This window comes from Periplaneta americana, chromosome 16, assembly GCF_040183065.1.
Source record: "Periplaneta americana isolate PAMFEO1 chromosome 16, P.americana_PAMFEO1_priV1, whole genome shotgun sequence".
NCBI classification, from domain to species: domain Eukaryota; kingdom Metazoa; phylum Arthropoda; class Insecta; order Blattodea; family Blattidae; genus Periplaneta; species Periplaneta americana.
Window position 1 is genome coordinate 10,312,943 of NC_091132.1, and position 19,684 is coordinate 10,332,626.

General features: G+C 35.6%; 1 protein-coding gene across 1 annotated transcript; it reads right to left on the minus strand.

Annotated features, from left to right (window-relative positions):
* Window positions 1-1,324: 1,324 nt before the first annotated feature.
* Window positions 1,325-19,674, minus strand: LOC138692136 (uncharacterized). Its single transcript, XM_069815129.1, has 6 exons — window positions 19,440-19,674; window positions 15,930-16,075; window positions 12,217-12,453; window positions 6,896-7,038; window positions 6,557-6,692; window positions 1,325-2,505 (listed from the first exon to the last, which is right to left on the minus strand). Exons 1-6 carry the CDS (start codon window positions 19,657-19,659, stop codon window positions 2,416-2,418), a joined length of 972 nt encoding a protein of 323 aa, XP_069671230.1. The 5' UTR covers window positions 19,660-19,674; the 3' UTR covers window positions 1,325-2,415.
* Between the last annotated feature and the right edge of the window lie 10 nt (window positions 19,675-19,684).

The following is a 19,684-nucleotide window of genomic DNA, read 5'->3' on the forward strand; positions in this document are numbered from 1 at the left end:
TAACGTAAATCTTGTCTACTTACTAGAGAGCATTCAGCACGGTTCCAAAATGACTGCTGACAGATTACCTCAAACAAGTAAATAGAATCGAATTGTATTGTTGGTTAATATTTGGGGCTAAAAGGAATGAAGTTACAGGAGAATGGAGAAAGTTACACAACGCAGAGCTGCACGCATTATATCCTTCACCTGACATAATTAGGAATATTAAATCCAGTCGTTTGAGATGGGCAGGGCATGTAGCATGTATGGGCGAATCCAGAAATGCATATAGAGTGTTAGTTGGGAGGCCAGAGGGGAAAAGACCTTTGGGGAGGCCGAGACGTAGATGGGAAGATAATATTAAAATGGATTTGAGGGAGGTGGGATATGATGATAGAGACTGGATTAATCTTGCTCAGGATAGGGACCAATGGCGGGCTTATGTGAGGGCGGCAATGAACCTCCGGGTTCCTTAAAAGCCAGTAAGTATTGTTGGTTATGATACCACGTCGATTCATTACGATTCTTTTGAATGAAGATTCGTTCATACCATGAATCGATTCTTACAATTCTTTATTATTAGTCATGCGAATGAACGATGCGTTCATGAATTGATCCAACTCTAGGTGCCACAGATGAGCTCTTTGACTTCAAAGACTAGCCCAATTACACATTCACACTCTACCAAGAGCGACATCATGACATTGAGTAAAATGAAAACAAAATTACTTTACATGATCTTATGTATAAAATATTTCTAGAGGCATGAAAATATAGCAATTGCAATAAGAACAATAAAAATATGAAGCATGCTTTCGCTCCTTTTTTACCATTTTCCTTCAATATATTTCATCACAACTGCAACCATTTGAAGCCAGTTTCATCATTGCTAATTAATGCTATAAATAGATAATACTGGGATAAATTTTTTTTCAGCAAAATGCAAGTGATTTCAAAGAATGCATGATCATTTTTTTAAATGTGAATTAGAATACATTTTTCAGATTTTGCTTCATTCTTCAGGATATGGCAGGGAACTTTGTTTTTGTGGAGTCTAGCAAAATGCAAACCATGCATGTGCAATATTTATCTTTGCTTTTTTATGCTACAGAGTATGTGGACCAGAGAGTATAATTCTGATATTCTCTGATGTGGACATGGATATCATTCTTGGTCAGGGTGAAGGGAGGCACCTGCTGTTTGTAACTGTTGATTTTTTAATTACATAATAAATTGCCATACATTATAACAAAATGGTTGTCCTAAACATATAACTGTGCACTTTTTTTGCTAGGTTCATGGTTTCTGTTTGTTTGATTTTATTTTTATTTTTATTTATTTATTTATTTTTTTTTTTTTGGCAACAAAATTGAAACTATAGTTATTTAACTGAACATTTTAACATTGATCAGGTATATCCATTACCATTTGTTGTCGTTTAGTCAACTGTCTGGAGACAGCTTTGAACCTCATAAGGCAACTAAACTATGAGTTAATGGAGTAGGGTGGCCAGTTCCTTTCCCTCTCCATTGCATACATCACCGATTAGCTATAAATTACACTAATCGGACTTCAGATGCATACAAACAATAAAATTGTTCTTCCTCTGATATATCGAAAAGTGAGATGTACTGCCTGATAATAGATGTACAGTCTTAGAAAAAAGTTTTGTCATACAGATACTTTATAAGTCCCAAAAAGAAGACCGTGTGCATGGTCAAAGGTTGAGCGACCTGGTTCACAAGACAAAGACTAGTTGAGGTAATAAAATTAGTTTTGCTTCATTGTATGTCTGATCATGCGCACTGCGTCCTTTCTGGAACTTATAAAGTATTTCTGAGACGAAACTTTTTTCTAAGACTGTACATATCAGCCAGAACCTCAGAGAAAATGTTACCAATTATCTTATTGTTATTTATCCCTCTCAAATACATAAAAAAAAAACGAGGTTTTAGCTAATAAACGTTATTTCTTAAAATAATTAATGCCATAAAATGCTACTTTTTAAATATTTTTGTTATAAATACCGTACAAAGAATTAATTCTATAATTCTGGAGCTCTAAATATTTTCAAAACAATTATTAAATTTGAATACTTTCTTACAATAGGTTTCTCCCACAAGAATCCTATATTAAATTGCAAGGTCTCTTGATTTCACCAATCTCAAAAAAATATTTAATCTCATACCCCAGCAGGAAAAATGGTTTCTTATTCATACATATATATTAAAACAATATAAACTTAAGTTTCTGACTTTCCTTTCCATTTTGAAAATCGTGTATAAAAACACAGCAGGAGTTATTAAATCAGAAAGTAAAACAAATCGGAACATACTGTATTTAATGCTACTGACTGGAATATATAAATTAAAACACTGTAAAGAATGTTTACTGCAAATGGACCCTTGCGCTGTGTGGAGTGACGTCACACAATTAGCTGCCTCTGTAGGTCGTGTAACCAAATGGACTAAGCAGCAGAGGCACGTGATAGTGGTCTTGAGGGGACTTCACATCGAACACAATCTGAAACAGAGAGCATTAGTAACTACAGATCAAACTGCACTGAACTGCAGGTCGAGAGATCCCCAGTTCAAACCCGGGTGTATCCTATTTTTTATAATTAAATTTAATTCTTAGCTGTTTCATATAGTTATCAATAAAAAAACATTTGTTAAAGCATTTATTTAACTTGTATATTTCTTAACCAAAAACAGTCATTCTTAAAAGAGGGCCTGACATTGTTTCAACAGCTTTATTGATCAGTTGCGATTGCTGCCATGTAACATATGGTGGGAAGCTACTAACAGGTGCAAACAGAAGTTATTGTAAAAACTACTTTTCGCCCTAGTGTAAGAAGTAGGGTTCCCAGAAACATTAGGAAAAAATACGAGACACTCAGCACTGATTTTAAAATTGAGCTTTGGCGTATATTTTGTATTGTGCTTATCCATATTGTCTTTGAACAAATTGAAACAGTACAATTAATTCAAATTAAATATTACTAGTGGCTTGTGCAGCAAATACTGCTGCAAACAAAGTTCGTTAGACGTTCAAATAAAAATTTTTCAGATTTATTTTCAATGAAGAATACTTGTCTTTTTGATAGTTATTTGCTTCCATAATAATGAAACATACTCCCTCTCAATGGATTTTTTTAGGCCAAATACTTTTTCTTGAACCTATCCACCTTCAGTTTTTGAATTTCAACGCGAAAACGCAAGTATCAATGTCAGGACGATAGCAGTAGCTATTTCATGTCATTGTGGATTGTAGGCAAAAGTTAAAAAAATGTCAGGTTTGCTAAGCTTTCGAACAATAGCTTTCGTATAGCTTCTGCATGTAGAACTTGAAATGTAGAGCGTAAAATCATTTTATCCTACTAAGAGATCTTGCTGAAATGATGTGGAGACTACAAAATTTTCTAGGCCTCTTATTTTATCAGTAAGTAATACCTTTTGGTCTTTCCTTAGGAACTGTAATTTTTGCCATCTCTCAAGCCAATACTGAAGACAATGACACATATCAATATCTACACTACACCGCCATTAAGTAGGGTAAATTAGGGTTTGTTTGACAGTTGGGCATGTTGGACACTTTGTACTTTAACATGTTACCTCGCCACTTGTGGGCACCACATTCTGCTAGAAGTCCATGACAGAAGTACCCACGAGTGGGACTATTTTTTTCATTGGCTTCTAGCAGAATGTGGTGCCCACAAGTGGCGAGGTAACACGTTAAAAGTACAAAGTGTCCAACATGCTCGACTGTCCAACAGACCCTAATTTACCCTATATGAAAAAGACCCAAACCCACTGGGTTAATAAGTTTAAGTATATCTTACTTAAGTTTTGTAGTTATATATAGCAGCCACTCAGTAAATTATAGAAATGAAGATCTAAATTAAGATATTCTCTACATTTACTTACATAACCACAAAACGTTTCACTTTCATGTCATCAATATAGCATCAATATTATGTACAATTAATGAAAAATAGATGCATCATGATATTAACTATAATAATATTTAATTTCTAATGGTAATAATGTCATCAAACTACCTCAAGTTTCGTAGATTTGAATATCCAATACACAGCTGTACTCAGAAAATTATACACTGCAGAATCAGTTTTTAATAACAAATTGAATTGAGCTCTCAATATGTCGGCAATCCTGCATGTCATGGCCTTCGTGTAATAGCCTATTGTTTATTGTAGTGTGTGTTTTGCTCTGAAATTCAATCAAGTCGGCCGTGATTGAATAAAATTAGTTCTCAAAGCTGACAACAGATGGATTTTGGAAAATAGGAAAATTATGTAGGAAAATTGACATTTCACTGAAAACTACTACTTTTCCGAAAAACTTTGGATGCCAGGCATGAAAATGAGGGGTCACTCATTAAAATCCGTTCAGCCGTTTTCCCGTAATTTCCATTACCAGTTCAAATTATATATATAGATTATTGAAAATAAAGTACTTAAAGAATAAATTAAACAAAATAAATTGAAAATGTACTCCTTACAAAATAGGTTCACCTGAGAATACACCGTTATAAATCAGAGTCACTCATGCAATACTTTTCTGAAGAATAGATTTCTTGTAACAATGCTGCAGAGCATTAAGTCCTGAAATACAACACAATCTTCAATGAAAAATTATTTAAACATAAGCACTGATTTTACTGTCTTTACATGCAACTTATTTCTCATCAGTTCACAGTGAGCTTATGCCAGAAACAATCTTTCAACATTTACATCTGTAGCCGCTACGGTGATCTAGTGGCTAGAGTGCTGGACTTATACTCCTGTGGACCTAGGTGCGATCTCCGGTGTAACCTGCCTCTCCCGATTTATAACCTGTGTTGGGCAAGCTCATAGTCCAGGTAACACAGGGGTTTTCTCCCAGAACTCCAGTTCCCCTGTGGCATCCCAACAAATCTCCATAATCATCTCACTGCAGGTGTAGTGCAGAACAACCTCCTACGGCACACACCGGGCAATGACTCTGTAGGTAAATTGATCTACATAAATGGCTTATATGGACGAATAACGATCAGTCAAGTTCCCGCCATTAGTAGAAAAACGCATTTATATTTGTAACAGTGATACATTTAATGAACTATCATTTTTTTTAAATTTAGGAGCTTTTCATGAATACTTTTCAACAGATTCACTCAAACTTCATCTGTTGTTGTTGTTGTTTTCTAATGCCAGGCATTTGACAATAAAGTCATTTGACCTCTTGCACTCCAATATTTTTCAAAGATATTGTCATGGTTAGCCACTGACGCACAGATTTTGAGATGTTCTGAATCCATTTCTTGATTTGAGTTATACAATGGACAGTTAGGAGACTGATATATTCCATTTCTATGCAGATGCTTGGCCAAACAGTCATGGCCTGTTGCCAATCTAAATGCAGCTACAGACGATTTGCGTGGTAAATCGGGAATCAACAGTGGATTATGATAGTTAAATGGCAAGTTGTAGCCGATTTAAGTGAACACCATATTTTAATGTTTTGGTGGCTACTTCATTCACACACAACCCCCAGAATGTCTGGAGGACCACACCTGCTGTTGGTCGACGGGTCCACTGGACCTAGTTGGGCGATCTTGTTGATCACCAACTTTCCCTCCTTAAGCCACTGAAGAACGATTTTAGTGCCATAGCAGGTCAGCACTACAAAGAGAAAAGTAGGAAGGGTAGGAAGGAAAGTGAAATGAACCCCTAGGCCTCGAATGCTCTAATACTGTCGGGGTCAAAGAAAGTAAGAGTTCAGTCAGAGGACTGGATAGGAAAGGGTAAAAAGAGAATTAGGTATTGAATAGAGGAAAATTATACCAAATTCGGTCATTAACTCATCAAGCTGATCAGTGCTAATTCATGAGTAGCCCCTCCCTTTAGTTCAGCTTGTAAAATTATGCTTACTAACAGCTGCACTACGGGAAGGTAGGGATGGGACATTGGGTATTTGTCCAGGTTGGTTCCTTAAAGCTTCAATGGGAAGGATTAATGGCTCTCCCCCCTGTATTCGACAGTACCGTTTTGCAACCAACTTCATCTAAATGTTCTCATTTAACAATTTCCCTCAATTTACTAACAGTATCTTTGGAATTCAGAACATTTTCCACTTAACATAAACAAGTGAGATTCAACAATGTTTGAGCAGGTCGCAGTTTGTTTCATAGTATGAACTGTTTTCAGTTTCACCTTCAATGTTGCCAATGAAGGAAATTCTAATGTCACCAACTGTGATAGGGACATACTTAATAATAAAACAGGAGTTGATATTCACGGTTTTATTTTTTCAGTCACTAATTTTTAAATAAGGGACAAAAAACATACCCCAAGGACCTCCTTCAAGACAATAGAAATAAAAAAGAAAAAAGGGAAGTTCCTGTATTCTACAGGACATATGGGAACCCTAGTTAAAAGTATTTTTTGCATGCTACCATATAATATTCAATTTTAACATGCTTGCTTAGCATTCAAAGATCTGCTTTTAGGAATGACTGTCTAGAGAAGAATTTTATGTTCTATGCATTAAGCAATTATAGTACAAGTGTAACATACCTCAATAAAGGGATATAATGACTCAAGTTTTCTTAATTCAAAGTAGCGATCCACATCAAAATGAAGTTTGTAACGCCCTGCTGTGAAGTCTGATCTCTGGATGAAGTTGGTGTACCGACCATCAGGATTAGTCATTCTGAAATATAACGCATTGCAATAATATAGATATAACAAACCTCACATTAAGTTCATATACACGCAACTGGAATGATGTAAAATTAGAAGCTGAAGCTTCGTTTTCAATTCCAAGTTTACGTGAAAGTAAATAACAAAGCCAGTCACAAAACATAAGAACTAACTTATGATTTCATTAAATTCCGTAATGCTTCAACAGCTTACCCATCACTGATGTGTGTCCATCTTCCATCAATCAACTTGTACAAGCTGACCTGGAGACCACCAACAGGATTGCCTTTTGCTGTGTCCAATACGTGTGTTGAAAGAGGTCCCCCTGTGGGTTGTGGAGTCGACATTTCTCGAGTCTGAGAAGGAAACGAGCAGTATCTTTTGTGAGTTGACTGAACTAAACATATAGCCTGGGTCAGCTTACTTCATACCCTAAGGGTGAAACCTAACCATTTTCCCCCCATTTTTACATATGCTAGGGAACTGTGGTGATTTTCTATTCTGTAGGTTGAATTTTCTTCTGCCAACTTCGTTTCGAATTTCGATACTGACAAATACTACAAATGGTAGTGATTTTGTAACTGTTATGTTGGCAGCTGAGACAAAAGTTGTAGATACTGGAGTTCCATGGCATTGAAATTGTACTAGATTTCTGAGCCGGTTACTGGAAGCTAGTGAAATTTTAACATAGTAATAGTTAATTAATATCAATATTAATACTAATGCATAATAGCTATTTTATGTGTTGCATTGTGGTTACAATTCAAGACTATAGTCAGGTAAATGTAAATAAATATAACATATTTGGGTGTGATAATGCAGGTGGGTGATCGATAGAAATACTATTTCATATTTCATTGAATTTCTTTCGTGATTAGATTTTTATTACAATAATGTCAAAAAGAGGAAAAAGCATGGCAGTCAGCGTAAAGCATGCTGCGAGAGTGGAGATAACTTCTACTGGCATTCTGTTCTTTCAGATTTAACCAAAAGAAGATAATGGAGAAGAAATTATGCTCACAGAGACAGCAATTATAACTAGAATAGCAAAATTATTAGGATTAAGTATTCTTAAGCATACATTTCATGGTGACATTCGGTTTTCGGAGTTAGTACTAATAATTTCATGTGGTCAAACAAAACACATTTTTAGGTTAGGTATCGTAAATCAACTGTCTAGTCAAACCAATGAATTCATATTAACTAACTTACTGGCTTTTAAGGAACCCGGAGGTTCATTGCTGCCCTCACATAAGCCTACCATTGGTCCCTATCCTGAGCAAGATTAATCCAGTGTCTATCATCATATCCCACCTCCCTCAAATCCATTTTAATAGTATCCTCCCATCTATGTATCGGCCTCCCCAAAGGTCATATTACCAGACAAAATACCTAATATGTTGATCCCCTTCTCCTAAAGTTTGCCTACGAAAATATGTTACAAATTATTGAATTATTTAGAATAACCTTTCAACATAAAGGTAAAGTACGGTAAGTAAATAAGTCATTCAGTATGTAGGATCGTGATTCTATTTCATATGGTGAAATCTGGTAACAGCTGGCAACATTGAACTGACAAGACAGCAATATTTGCTGTTTAGGAACTGCTCTTACGTGACCCTCACTATATTCATTTCTATGATGATTTTAAATTTTGATTTCAAGTTCTTTTTCATCACTGCTATTAGCATTCCACTGACAATTTTTCTAGGCTTAAATTGTGTATGCTTTCAGTTTATAGTACAGTACTGGATAATTTCTGTAGTAGTGTTGGCTTTAGTTCAATCTTCTTTGCAGATGAAAGTTCTCCCAAATTCCATTGCAAGATGTTTTTTTGTTTAGCCCAGATAATGGCTGACTTGGAATGTTGTTTGAATTTTCTCCTGCTCATTTGGTACCACCCAGGGGACACGTACAGTTTGAAAAACTTCGATATATGAATGTTGACCTGCACTCATGAAAACTGAAGTGACTAAATTAAATAACATAATGAATATTGGGAAGTGAACTTTCTAAATTACATTTTAATGCACAGAACTTTTCACCCTTTTTCGAATTTACAGAGAAGTTGTAAGATAATAAACATGTCAACAATGTTGAGAATATGCAACAGACATAGATGAAGGACATTCACATTAACCAGATGGGTTGCTGGGGTAGTGAAGTGCATTCTATAATCTCTCCTACTCAAATCCCAGCCCAGCCTGTGATGCATCAAAATTGAGAAAATGCCATTTCAGCATGCTAAACTGCCATGGCATACATAAACGTCCCCTGTCTGACAATGTTCCCAACTAGGTCATATGGACTCACTAACCAATGGCAGGTGTGTTCCTCCAAACAATTTGGGGATTGAATAATTTCGAGGGAAAAATTGTTCCGGAGCCGGGTATCGAACCTGGGACCTTTGGTTTAACGTACCAACGTTCTGCCACTGAGCTACCTGGGAACTCTAACCAACACCGATCCAATTTTTCCTTCTATATCCACAGACGTCAAAGTGGGCTGATAACCATCAAGCAACCAACTTCGAGTGCACACTAACTCCGTGTGACTTAAATTGTGTCGGATCGGTGTCGGTTAGAGTTCCCGGGTAGCTCAGTGGCAGAGCGTTGGTACGTTAAACCAAAGGTCCCGGGTTCGATACCCGGCTCCGGAACAATTTTTCCCTCGAAATTATTCAAATCAACTTTACAGGGAGTTATGCCTGAAATCTTGATTTGCATAATACATGTCACTGTTCGTTAACAGAAAACCACAATTTAAGTCACACAGAGTTAGTGTGCACTCGAAGTTGGTTGCTTGATGGTTGTCAGCCCACTTTGACGTCTGTGGATATAGAGGGAAAAATTGGATCGGTGTCGGTCAGAGTTCCCGGATAGCTCAGTGGCAGAGCATTGGTACGTTAAACCAAAGGTCCCGGGTTCGATACCCAGCTCTGGAACAATTTTTTCCCTCGAAATTATTCAAATCAACTTTACAGGGAGTTATGCCTGAAATCTTGATTTGCATAATACACGTCACTGTTCGTTAACAGAAAACCACAATTTAAGTCACACGGAGTTAGTTTGCACTCGAAGTTGGTTGCTTGATGGTTGTCAGCCCACTTTGACGTCTGTGGATATAGAGGGAAAAATTGGATCGGTGTCGGTTAGAGTTCCCGGGTAGCTCAGTGGCAGAGCGTTGGTACGTTAAACCAAAGGTCCCGGGTTCGATACCCGGCTCCGGAACAATTTTTCCCTCGAAATTATTCAAATCAACTTTACAGGGAGTTATGCCTGAAATCTTGATTTGCAATTTGGGGATTGCTTGTAGGTGACATAAGCGCCATAACATAAAAAATATATTGCCTATATTGAAATGGTTATACTTTTAGCTACATCATTCTCCTATATTGGAGAACAAGATATGGCTTTATTGCCAAGAACTCAGCATTAACCAGACAAATCTTTCATGTACCGTAATATATTGAGTGAATGACGCAAAGTCAAGTACCTGCCATTGAGAAAAATATATACACAGTGTTTCAAAATGATGGTAACACTTTCATATGACTATTATCAAATGAATATTAATATGGTACGCGTCATTTGATAGTCAAACTTTCAAATTTTCAGTGCTAAGTTTCATAAAACGTATTACTGTTTTTCTCCTGCCATGGTAGAAGAAACTGTTGACAAATGACAACTCCACAATAAAGAAAAATATCTTGGTACAAGCATATACAAAAAATGGATGAAATTAGACTGCCGAAAATATAACTAAACTATTGACAACAGATAAAAGAACTGGACAAAGAAGACCAAAGAGAATATGGGACACTATCTTTGAAATCGTGTTCTTTCTAATCACTACATTACTTTACAGAAGGGGTAATTTTGTTCGTCACTCAGTCTGGAGGGTGTGTTCCACTTTTTAAGAACCATTAAACCACACACTAATCAAAATTATGTAATTTTGCAAAAATCTTACTCACATCCATTTGTAGCAAAAGACTAATAATTTAAATACGGCAATGTATGTAGCACTTTATGATATAAAATATTACATATATCACTTGCCTTAATTTTACAATTTGAACTTGTTAAATGGTTATGGATCACAGCAGTTCGATAAACAGATGAATTCATACCCCACTAAGATGTCACATAACTGAATCTTAAATGCATACAACGGCGACCTATTTACATTTGACAAGTTAACTACTAGCAAAAGATAAGTTGCTTATCTGAAAGGTCGAAAGGTTGGAAAGATCATTCTATTTATACTCAGCATCAAATATGTGCTACAAGTTTTTAAATATCTGTCTTGTATAACTTTTCGAACCCTCCATAGAATGTCTGCAAACATACACTTTTATGATTAATGAAACACAATCAGGAACATAAAGTTCACGAACACTCTAGAGATAATTGTTGACAGTTACAGCTACAGAATTAAGACGTAAATTATACAAACATACAATTTAACAAAATTCAACAAAGCAATGATCGTAATAGACTCAAAGGCCGCTCGCTGTACAAGGTATAACCCACAATAAAATTCTAGAATCTGAGACCAACAGAAAATGCCAAACACTTAAAAATTCCTAAAATATCAGAAAAAGTGGATAGGTTTCCAATGGATATCATCACACATTTGGAATATTTCGGAATGAAATTACAGAACTTTCTTGCCAAGAAAGGAACAATCAAATTCTAATAAAACCTGAGACACATCTCAGGAGGAAGGTCGGAAATGCCACGAAGCTGTTAAAGGAAAGTATGGGAGAAGATTGAAGAACTTGAGAACCAAATGAAACTCAAAGGAAGCAGAGAAGACTTGGACAAGTAAAGGCTTCTGCCAGGACGACAATTGCCTCACTCGCCATCTTTACAGAATAAGAATGTACCAATCCAGCACCTGTCCACTGTATGCAATTATTAGGAGTAAGTATTCTTAAGCATACATTTCATAGTGGTATTCGGTTTTCGAAGTTAGTACTAATAATTCCACGTGGTCAAACAAAATACATTTTTAGGTTAGGTCTCGTGAATTAATTGTTCGGTCAAACCAATGAATTTCATATTGCCAGACAAAATACCTAACATGTTCATCCCTTTCTCCTATAGTTTGCCTACGAAAATATGCTACAAATTATTGAACTATTTAGAATAACCTTCCAACATAAAGGTAGAGTATGGTAAGTAAGTAAGTCATTCAGTATCAGTATGTAGGATCGTGATTTTACTTCATATGGTGATACCTGGTAACAATTGGCAACACTGACAAGACGGCAACATTTGCTGTTTAGGAACTGTTCTTCTGTGACCCTCACTATTACATTTATGTAATGTGTTCATAGTATGTGTATTTTTTTAATTTTGGTCCCTTTTCATATACTCCGAGTTTTCAATAATCCAAAGTAGTGTCGGTCCCATGCAACTCAAATTATCAAAACTACTGTATAAGTGAAAATCTTAAAATCTATTTTCTACAGCAACACAGAACTTCAAGTAACAAAAAAGTAATCAAAACAGAGAAATTCTTATTACCGCTCTTTTCTTAGGGATGGTAGGCGCTTCTTCTTCGGGTTCTTCTGCAATCACTGTTAAGTCACCATCATTCTCTCTCATTCCATCATCGTCATCATTATCATCATCAACTTCTTTATCCCCAGTCATATCAACTTCCTCAATAATCTCAACGCTTGGCTCCCGAGTCTTAGACCCATCTTCTTCTGAAGTACCCAGGCCTTCCATGTTTCCTCTTACATCTTCTATTTGAATATTCTGTAAAATTAATAAAACAATTGAACTCTTTTTAGTATCAGTGAAATCTTATTAAATATACACCCACGCACATTTTCACATTAATCAGAAATTCGAGTTTATAAAATATGGGCATGGTATTTTATGAGGTGTAATCAAATCAAGCCCCTTAGATTTGGCTTGCAATTGAGCCAATTGTTGATTCAAATTGGTCTGTGACAGACATTTCTTAAGCATTCTTGTTACCACAACAAATCTAAGTGACTGATGGGAAAGATTGCTTGTGAAACATATCTGAAGATGGTACTTATGGTGAAAAATGGAGCTATGTGCAGTAATTCAGTTTCTCAGCGCCAAAGGTTAACAATGTCTGCAAAATTCTTAGGTGAAAACACTGTTAACTTATGTTAAACAGTACACGAAAACTAATGATAGACACTGTCTTAATGTATAATAACTTATCTCCCAGGAAACGATGCCGAGAATAGACTTGGAAATTTTACAGTATCTGCAATGCTTCCTGGACACAAGTGTGAGACTTTCATGACAGTTTTGACCTTTCGAGGACGGAGTTTAGATACAGATAACGAAAATGTTACGGACATTGTGCATATAAGGTTCAACAATAACCAAAGAATATTTTTATCAACAGTATCAAGAAAATAAATATGTTTGCACAACTACCTGACTGCACAAAAAGATCTCTTTTGGCAAAATCTACTTAATTTTCATCTTCAAGTAAAACCACCAGATTGTGCCAATATCTTTGTTGAACTATAATTAACATTCATTAATAGAGCATGAGCTCGTTTCATATAATTCTTTATTCTCGACCATGCCGAAATGTAGTAATTATACACCTGGTAGCAGACCTTTAATGCATGTCATTAAAGTACACCTACTCATTAAAGGTCAGGTCTTTCAGCCAATGACGACTCAGGTTACAACTGTTCAGCCAACGACAGCTCAGCTTTCTACCGTTATAAAACCGCAAGTATCGATTATTCTCGGATATGCAATCAAAAGAGAATTAGCGAAAAGTCACGGAGGCTGGAAATCCAATACTGTCGCAGAAGGTTATGTTCTGTTACTATAATAATTAGAGTTAATTGTAAATAATATTCAAATAAATTCAATTTGTCATCTCGTTTTTCAATGTCTAATTTAATTTCAATGTTATCTCTGTAGGTTCTTATGGCCTAGCAAGGTCAATGTGGACATCTGTTCCTCGGAAAAAATCAATACTTTCGCGTCTGCGCACATCTCACAACATACGGAACATTGCTCAATGTCAAATACAAATAAAATTAATAATATCAAGTTAGAAATATGGTCGAGCATAAAAAGTCGTATGAAACTCGCCTATAATGGTAATTAAGAAGCTCATATGAAAATTATGAAACTCGCTTGCACTCGTTTCATAAATATCCATACTCACTTCTTAATTACCTTCATTATAGGCTCATTGCATAATGTACTATTTAATCACTACAAATATGCTGATATGTGCTTATTTAATACTAGCTTAAAGTAACTGGCATTGCCAGGGTTTTCTATTTGCTTCTATTTTTAAGTGAAGTAAATGTTACACTGTACAAGTTTATATATTAAATCTGACACAGATACATATGCTTGCCAAAAGACACAGAATAGTTTACAGTCCCCCCCATTATACACAGAAGAGAATGGGTGCTTTTATAACATCATTGTATGCTGGGTAACTTTCGGTGCTGCACCCCTGATTCATTTCACCGGCATTATCACCTTCATATCATTCAGACGCTAAATAACCTAGATGTTGATACAGCGTCGTAAAATAACCCAATAAAAAAAAATATAACATCATTGTCAGAAAGAATGTCTTTTTGGAAATAAAAAATAACAGTAGAAATAGTTTCACGTTTTGTGTTGTTCGAAAAATTTATGAACACCACAGAAGTTGTTTTTAAAATAATAAAAACGAAAAGATATTGTAGTTTTAAATACAAACATTAGAACTTTTTCAATATTTATATGACATTTAAACACTATGAACACTACATAAGTGGTTTCTAAGTATTGAAACAGAAATTTTATGACTGATGAAACGATTTCATCCTGTACTTCTTTAGGAAGTTTATATTTTATATTTATTTATATTTTATATTTTTGATGCAATCTAATGAAAGTTCCTGATATAGTTCCTCATGCGCCTATGAATAAACCTGTGATGGTAATACAAATCTGGCTTTCACGTATAGCTCCCTGTAAAGTTGACTGAATAATTTCAAGGGAAAAATTGTTCTGCGGCCAGGACCTTTGGCTGAGAGCACCAACGCTCCACTAACTGAGCTACTCAGGAATTCTATCAGACTTTGGCTCAATTATTTCCTTCACCTGAAAGCCAGATTTATATATTAATTATATGTTACTGTTCATTAACAAAAACCCACAAATTTAAGTCACACAGAAAGTGTGCACTCAATGCTGGGTCTCTGACATCTTGTCAACCTACTTGAGATATGTGGATTAAAAAAAGGGTATAACTGAGCCTGGATCTGGTACAGTTCCTGGGTAGCTCAGTCGGTAGACCATTCATGCACTCAGCCAAAGGTCCCGGGTTTGATGCCTGGCCCCGGAATAATTTTTCCCTTACAATTATTTTGTGGTGGTAATGTTATAGATATGTGCACTTTGAAAGAAAGGAATTGTTGGCTAAGAAGTAGTTACGTAAGTTTCCTCAAAACGAACTGTAGGATGGTGGCATTCCTTGTGATTTTCAAAGAATTCAGTTGGATAAAACACAGACTGCTCACTATCTACAACTGTATCGAGAAAGTCATAATATGGTCCTAAATTGTGTAAAGTTACTCACTGCATGAATTTTCTAGATTTTGCCTTTCATAATTTATCGACAATGTTGTTCAATTTTGTGTTATTTTCCCCACAGCCAAATGGAAGTCGATGCTAAATATAACAGAAATAAACAATAACTGACTTTAGAAGAGGCTATTTTAATTACACATATATGTTTAATCGTATTTTTTATTTTTTGTAATAATATAAAGTCCATTTGTCCAATTTTAATGCAGCCTATGTTTTTTTTTTCTGGTTGTGAAGAGTAAGTGTGTAAAATTTGTCAAATATCAGTCAAAGCATGTAGGCCTACTGTAGATCTGTACAGAGAACATACACATACATACTTTTACCACAGTCTACTATATACAGTCACGAAGCTTGAGTTTTGAGGGTGCTAGAAACAATAGACTGTGACGGTACTATTTTGCATTGCCTGTAATGAGGCGATATTAGCGACCCTCGTGGTGAGCAACTACCTAATGTTTGCATATTTACTACGTATTGAGCTTCGCAACTGTATATACTAGACTGTGCTTTTACTTTTATATATTCAATTTCTATGAGAAACAAAAAGGAATGTTACATTCATTTAGATTATTTGACATGATGAACAGCAATGTATTATTTACAAAAACAATTATTATTATTATTTTTATTACCTTCAATGCAAAATTCTTTTGTGCTGCCTTTGTATGCTTAAGTGTACAAGTATGTTTCAAGAGGCTCAATCTATGTGCATGAAGACTCTTGTTGCAGAATGTGCAGTAAGCACGAGTTGGTTGACCAGGTACTCCCCTCAACCAACCTGTAACAAACCACAAACTCATGTCACAAATATGTAGTAAATTTCAATAATGGTAATTAAAAACAAAAGACTCATTACAATATTATCATCTTTGGACTAGTAATAATAGTCAAACATCAAGTTATGCTTCAAAAGATATGAATATTGACTTCATTAGTATAGAAGAATTAAAATTATTAGTAATTTGTAGATGCAAGTACCGGAAAGCACCCGGCTCATATGGCATTAACATTGAATGGGCGCGCTTCTATACAGGGGCATTGACATTTTCTCTAAGGTTAGAGCCCTGTTTAGGTGTGTGTGTATTAATCGAAAAAAAAAAAGCCATATGAACATGCGTCCTATTCTCAATATTTTCTAGCCCCTAATTTTCAATTAATACACACACCTAAACTCGGCTCTAACCTTAAGAGGAAATGCCACTGCCCCTGTACGGAAGCGCGCTTCATGAAATTATTTAAATATACCCCTTCATGTTTTTTGTACAAATTTTTTGACTTCATTAATATATGCTGGATAAGTGGATGAATTCCAGAGGAATGGAATGAATCTGTTGTAGTGGCCATTTATAAGAAGGGAAATCGTAAAGACTGTAATAATTATAGAGGATTCAATCTATTAAATTCAGCCTACAAAATATACGCAAAAATAATAACCAATAGGTAAAACACAATCACAGAAGCACTTTTGGTAGAGGAACAAAATGGTTTTAGACGAAACAGATCCTGCATTGATAGTAGTTTCACATTAGCACAAATTATTGAGAAACACAGAGAATTTAACATACCAACCCACATGACATTTGTTGATTATCAAAAAGCTTTTGACGGCTTTGGGAAATTTTAGATAAAACAGAAATTCCAGATCATCTATTCAAGCAATACAAAGCATGTACGAAAGTACAAATATCAAAATCAAAATTAATAACATTACAAGTAATGAAAGTAGAATAATAAACCAGAGAGTGAAACAGGTTTGTTCAATGTCCCCTACCCTGTTTAATATCTATATAAATGATATTATTAAGACTTGGGAAACTGAACTAACAACACACTTCACGATCCGTAACTACTCACTTAATACACTACCATACTTTATGCAAATCATTTTAGCTAATTCTGAAGACAATTTACAAAAGGCAGTATAGCCTACACTTTACAACAAATAACAAACGACTATAATCTGAATATCTGTACAAATAAAACTAAAATAATGGCTTTTGAAGGGAAAAATCATCAAAGATCTAAAATTGTTATTAATAATCAGTGTATAGAACAAGTCAGTGAATTTAATTACCTTGGTTGTCATCTCTTCTACATAAACTCTAGGGATATAGACATCAAATTAGCCAAATTTCAACAACTTTTAGGTACAATAAAATCAACATCACTAAAGAAAGTCAGACCTAAGACAATTTTGAAATTTTATAAAACAATAGCACTCCCAACTTTATTATTATATGGATCAGAAACATGGGCCTTAACATCAAATCAGCTCCAAAGAATAGAAGCGGCAATCTGTAGAATCTGTGAATCCAGTATGCCTACAAATCCAGTAAAGGCAGACATGGAGGCATTTTTCCATTTCCAATTTTATAGACTGGGTTTAAATTGTATTTGTAGTTGTGTTCAGCAAAGCTTGCGAGTCACTCAATATCCGTACATTTTTGTTCTTTTCTCTACATCATTGTACTGCAGATTTATTGGCTCAGAGTTCAGCTTCAAAAATTGAGAAATTTGAGGACAGTTTGTACAATGCAGAATATATTTCTAAATTGTTATTATAGATAACAAAAGCACATTCAACCTTGTAATTTTCTTCATTATTACTTATATGGGATCCATCGGTGTAAATATGGCAATCATGTGTGTATGTACAGCTTTTAGACATGAGTTCTTGGTACTGGCTAGGGTGACCAGGCTCCAAGAAATGGGTTAGAGTTAATGCTCCACCTCGAAATTTATAATAAGTATTGGTGAAGGTTTCCTTTTAGGCGCGCTTCTGAACAGGGGCAGTGGCTTTCCCCTAAGGTTAGAGCTCAGTTTAGGTGTGTGTGTATTAATCGAAAATTAGTGGCTAGAAAATATTGAGAATAGGACGCATTTTTATATGACACTTTTTTCGATTAATACACACACACCTAAACTTTAGCTCTAACCTTAGGGGAAATGCCACTGCTCCTGTTCGGAAGCGCGCCCTTCCTTTTCTTTGCAAATGTTATTTCGGCTCTAGCAATTGCAGCTAAATAGTGGCTCAATGCCAGCTACAATGAGTGCCACCTGTCACGGGTGATCAAATGAGTCGGATATTTCCAAAGACATTAAAACAGCCATCTTATGTGTGGCAAAATTCCTGGAATCCACTCGACCACTTGAAAACTCAACAGCAATGATGGATATGTACAAGCAGTCACATTATGAAGTCTGTGTCCTTGTTTGACCATTATTTGTTGCGTTGTACTATTTTCCAGTGCTTCTTGCGTCCCATTATAACTTCTACGTATTTCACATTTCATGTTCACGTGTTTTATATTCCTAAGTTTCCTTTTTTTACTAGAAACCACCACATATTTACCTCCATTATGACGGGGTAAAAACGTAATACGGCGAACGCTAAGCTCCGCCCACGACCCCTTTCCACTTTACCCCTACAAGCTCACCACACACTCTACGTGATAGGCTAGTGTTGTGTCGAATGCACATTTCATGTGGGTGGGGATAACTTCCCCTACTTCGCCGTATTACGTTTTCGCCTTATGACGCACCTCTCATGTCAAAATCCTTAAATATTCAACTTCATCTCCACAAAAAGTCTTTTATAAATTCCACGATTTTCACTTCCAAAATCACCTGAACTACCTGTGCGTTAGTTCCTCCCATTATGATTTATAATTCAAAGACGTATTTCCATCTAACTTAAGCTATTTACTTCTTATAAACAAAGCATTTCGTAATTATTTACTTTAGCGATACCGTTCATATCCACTATTTCTCTACTTTTTTCTGTATGATTTCCATTCACTTATGCTTTTAGACTACCTCTCACTCTCCGGAAGTTAGGTTAGGTTAAGTTAGTTTAGGTTATGTCCGCCCTGATACCTTCCCACCAATCTTTGTCGATTTGCTTTTTGACGGTGTATAAAATGTACCGCAATTAAAACCAAAACAGTTTCTACTTACTTTCACTGAGCGTTCACAATATCCACATACCCCGTTATTTATTATTTCGTTCACCACGTGTACATTATTTCCATAGACAAGAGACAAGTACGGTATCGCTAAAGTAAATAATTATCAAGCTCTTATATAGGACAATCAATTACTTTGAATGTCAAAACACAGAGTAAAAATGATATCAAACATACCCTTAAAATCGGGCATAGACTCCCATTCGTGCCTGTATGCTTGCTTATAGTACTTCGGATGTACTTTAGATACAATACGATCCGATTTCTGTACACGAGTTTCTGGCTGTAGACTAAATTCTTGTCTAACCTTAATCGCACCAGATTCCATAACTTGCTCTCTACCTCCATTAGCATCAACGCGCGTAGCCGCTATCCGCGCAGCGTGATTATGTAGCATTTATACCAACATGCAAACAGAAAAG

What these genes read in the sequence shown, in the direction of transcription:
- LOC138692136 (XM_069815129.1), bottom strand. Translation starts at nt 19,659, where the DNA reads ATGCTACATAATCACGCTGCGCGGATAGCGGCTACGCGCGTTGATGCT. An exon ending in GTCTATGCCCGATTTTAAGG is followed by an intron (nt 16,076 to 19,439) that starts GTATGTTTGATA and finishes GGTTTGTTACAG; the next exon opens with GTTGGTTGAGGGGAGTACCT. An exon ending in CATTATATCCCTTTATTGAG is followed by an intron (nt 2,506 to 6,556) that starts GTATGTTACACT and finishes TCTCTGTTTCAG; the next exon opens with ATTGTGTTCGATGTGAAGTC.